The 2994-nt window shown below is 39.5% G+C and overlaps 1 protein-coding gene across 2 annotated transcripts; it reads left to right on the forward strand.

Annotated features, from left to right (window-relative positions):
• Positions 1-1072: 1072 nt before the first annotated feature.
• LOC145801684 (uncharacterized) lies at positions 1073-2709 on the forward strand. Of its 2 annotated transcripts, none has more exons than XM_082893421.1 (4): positions 1073-1203; positions 1286-1398; positions 1502-1571; positions 2346-2709. In XM_082893421.1, exons 1-4 carry the CDS (start codon positions 1120-1122, stop codon positions 2400-2402), a joined length of 324 nt encoding a protein of 107 aa, XP_082749547.1. In that variant the 5' UTR covers positions 1073-1119; the 3' UTR covers positions 2403-2709. The 2 variants fall into 2 exon arrangements, with proteins under 2 accessions (XP_082749547.1, XP_082749546.1); XM_082893420.1 differs by lacking the exon at positions 2346-2709 and adding an exon at positions 1668-1862.
• The last annotated feature ends 285 nt before the right edge of the window (positions 2710-2994 follow it).

The raw sequence follows: 2994 nt of genomic DNA on the forward strand, positions 1-2994 counted from the left end.
AGTTGTGAATACCCAATTCATGCCCACATCAATAATGTGAATCAGTAATTTTACAATCATCTGTGTTGTATTGTACTAGTTGTCAAAGAATTGCATGTTTGCAGTTATGACTGCTGCCATATGTTAGTACACATTTCTAACAAACTCCGCACCAAACATCACAAGTTGGGAAAACTCTGAGGCTCACAGTTTTTACATCATTTCACGTTTTTTTTTATGACTACAGACCTTGTAATATAAACTTCAATATTTTTATGAAATGTGTACTGTTAGTTGGCTGTTTATTTTTGTAGGACTCGTTGACGATGTTGGACAGCGAAGGGTTGTTATCGGCGGAGGAACAAAAACTTCTTCACTATGTATTTGACGATAGCAAAAATGAAATGTATTGTTTCATTTACTACTTGCAAATTTTGAATGACAGTCCACTGTGAAATAACTATCGTTCTAAGGATCATTTATTGCTTGTAGGGACATTGTTGTTTCCATGAATCTTCATGGACGGGCATGTGAAGTTGGCACCCGGCGTGACATGCGCACGCTCAAACCAGGGTCGTGGCTATCCGACAATGTAAGTGTTGGCTGCACAAATATGAATCTGCGTTTTTCAGTACCCCTAACTCAGAAACCTTTCTAATCAACTTGCCTTGTGTCTTGCATACAATGTTCCAGCCAATCAACTTGGTGGTGGTGCAATTGACTAATCGACAGAGGGATTTACACAATGACGGGAGGCACACTGATTGGTTCTTTCCCGTATATCTGTCGGTAAGTAAGTGTTTAAAGCTACGTTGTGTATTGTGTATGACATATTTTGACAAATGTTTCCGTCAATGACCTTTACGCATTACACATGCAGACTAGGATTCTAAATAAAGATATGCAACCTCTGGACCATGAACATATCGTCACATCATTTTTCGAACATGACAGATACACTGGTGCGATTGATGCATGCCAGAGGGTAATATCAATGTTCATCCCGTTATATTAAAACGAAAATATGAAAGCCATTACATGTTTGCATGGCCTCTAAACAAGGTCTGCCGTTGTGTTTTCGTGTAGATTTACGTGCCTTTCAATTACAGAGGAGTGCATTGGTTGTGCGTTAAAATTGATATGGTGGACCGTGTAGCCTACCTATTCGACTCAGTCCCATCCAACCGACCGAACAAAAGGAAGCTAAATGCAGCTAAAATTTTGGTATGTCCTTCTGGTGCATTTCTGAACACTACAAAAAACTTGAACATCCTTTACGTAAACCAACTTCAACCTTGTGGAACAGGTTGAAACTATGCACGACTTGCTGCAACTACACTTTGGAAATGATTATGTTACAGACGTGCGTACCTTCCACCGCTGCATGTTAGACGAGAGGCCAGTACAACAACTGGACGAGTAATCCACAATCCCTCCCTCACATTAATGTCTAAGCTGCATGACTGACTTAATGAACCTATTACGTATTGACGACAACTTTAATGTGAAATTATTTTTGTAGCACGTTTGACTGTGGGATGTTCGTCATCAAATTCATGCAGCAACCTGATTTAAGCCCCGGTCCACACAAGGTACATTCTACCGCTTAATTTCCATTTGTCAATCAAATCCTTCCTCGTACGTCCTCCAATTTTAACTGATTTGTCTTACGATTTTTGTGGACAAAGTTCGCTCCCTCTGTGCGTCATAAGTTGTTGGTTGACATCGTTATGGATGTCAATAATGCAAAGATCGCAGAGTACCGGGAGTGCCTTCATATGAGCAATGCCACAAGCTAGGCCAGTGATGGGAATGGGCTGCCAGTACGCCAGTAATTTGGGTGGCAATAGGAGTTTAACTAATTTTTTATTCTTTGATTTCAATATGGATGTTAATTATGGGTCCCCAGTATTGCTTTTGCTGGACGATGTAAATATGGGCCAACTGTAAACATGGATCAAACATGTCGATGTAAACATGGATCAAACATGTCGACGTGGCTGCTGACTTAGTACTATTTTGTTTACGCATGTTTCTTGTTCGGATGAATGCGACTGTAACTGTATATAATTTACGGCTGCTTTTGTTACCGAAGTTAATTTATAATTTAATTACAAAAAAGGGAAAATTAATTTTAAAAAATGAAAGAAACCACATTATGAATGAAAACTCAATACTCTTCGTAGGTAAGTTATATATCAGCCCATTAGCACATATGACTCCAGCCAAAAAAAAACTTTCATGGCTTACAAGGAAGGATAAAAAAAAAGTAAATCAAATCTACATATCTGCTGCATCATCAGCAGCGTCTTCTGAAGAGTTGTCCGTACTGTCTGACTGACTGTCCTCATCCATTGTCTTATCAGACTTCGCTTCGTCCGCCGCCAATTTGTCATCGGTCAGCCAATCAACGTTCTGCTTGATAGCGCCGACTTGCCGCTCCAAACTTGACAACCGTGTGTCCACTTCATTCAGCCTTTCGTAGATAGCTTGCAACTGCTGGAATACAGGAGCAACATGAGCTTCAACAATAGCTTCAATCTTGTTCGAATCGGACATTTTGTAGGAATATGTGTATGGTTTATTTTACTGACTACTTTTTTAAAGGAATGTACAGATTCATAATATTACACAACACTATGCTGTAAGTATTTGTAATATATGGTACATGACTTGTATGTTTGCAGAAGACCTCATGCATTGTGACATACATCGTATTAATTTCTCAAACTGGCCGAATTCATCTTGCAAAAATTCGTTCCTTCTTGCATGCACCAAGTCATCCGTTCAGTACCCCTGATCGTCCATTATTTGGCATTTCCAACACGCATGCATTGTACCTTCCATCAGTACTATCCCACTGTCATTGATTTCCACACCCACAGTTCATCATACAGTCACATTCGTCATTTGTATTTGTGCCCCAACCCAATTACATGTCTACTCATCCATAAAGGTTAGCAAAATTTCTCTTATCAGATACATATGTCGTTCCAAGTGCACCGAACCTTTAAA

The sequence above is a fragment of the Camellia sinensis genome, chromosome 10 (genome assembly GCF_055761805.1).
Source record: "Camellia sinensis isolate YWXY chromosome 10, ASM5576180v1, whole genome shotgun sequence".
In the NCBI taxonomy this organism is placed as follows: domain Eukaryota; kingdom Viridiplantae; phylum Streptophyta; class Magnoliopsida; order Ericales; family Theaceae; genus Camellia; species Camellia sinensis.

Excerpts from the sequence above, each read along its gene's own strand:
- LOC145801684 (XM_082893420.1), top strand. The coding sequence starts at position 1,120 with ATGGTGGACCGTGTAGCCTACCTATTCGACTCAGTCCCATCCAACCGA. Across the intron at positions 1,204-1,285 it reads TAAATGCAGCTAAAATTTTG|GTTGAAACTATGCACGACTT; the intron begins GTATGTCCTTCT and ends CTTGTGGAACAG. Across the intron at positions 1,572-1,667 it reads TAAGCCCCGGTCCACACAAG|TTCGCTCCCTCTGTGCGTCA; the intron begins GTACATTCTACC and ends TTGTGGACAAAG.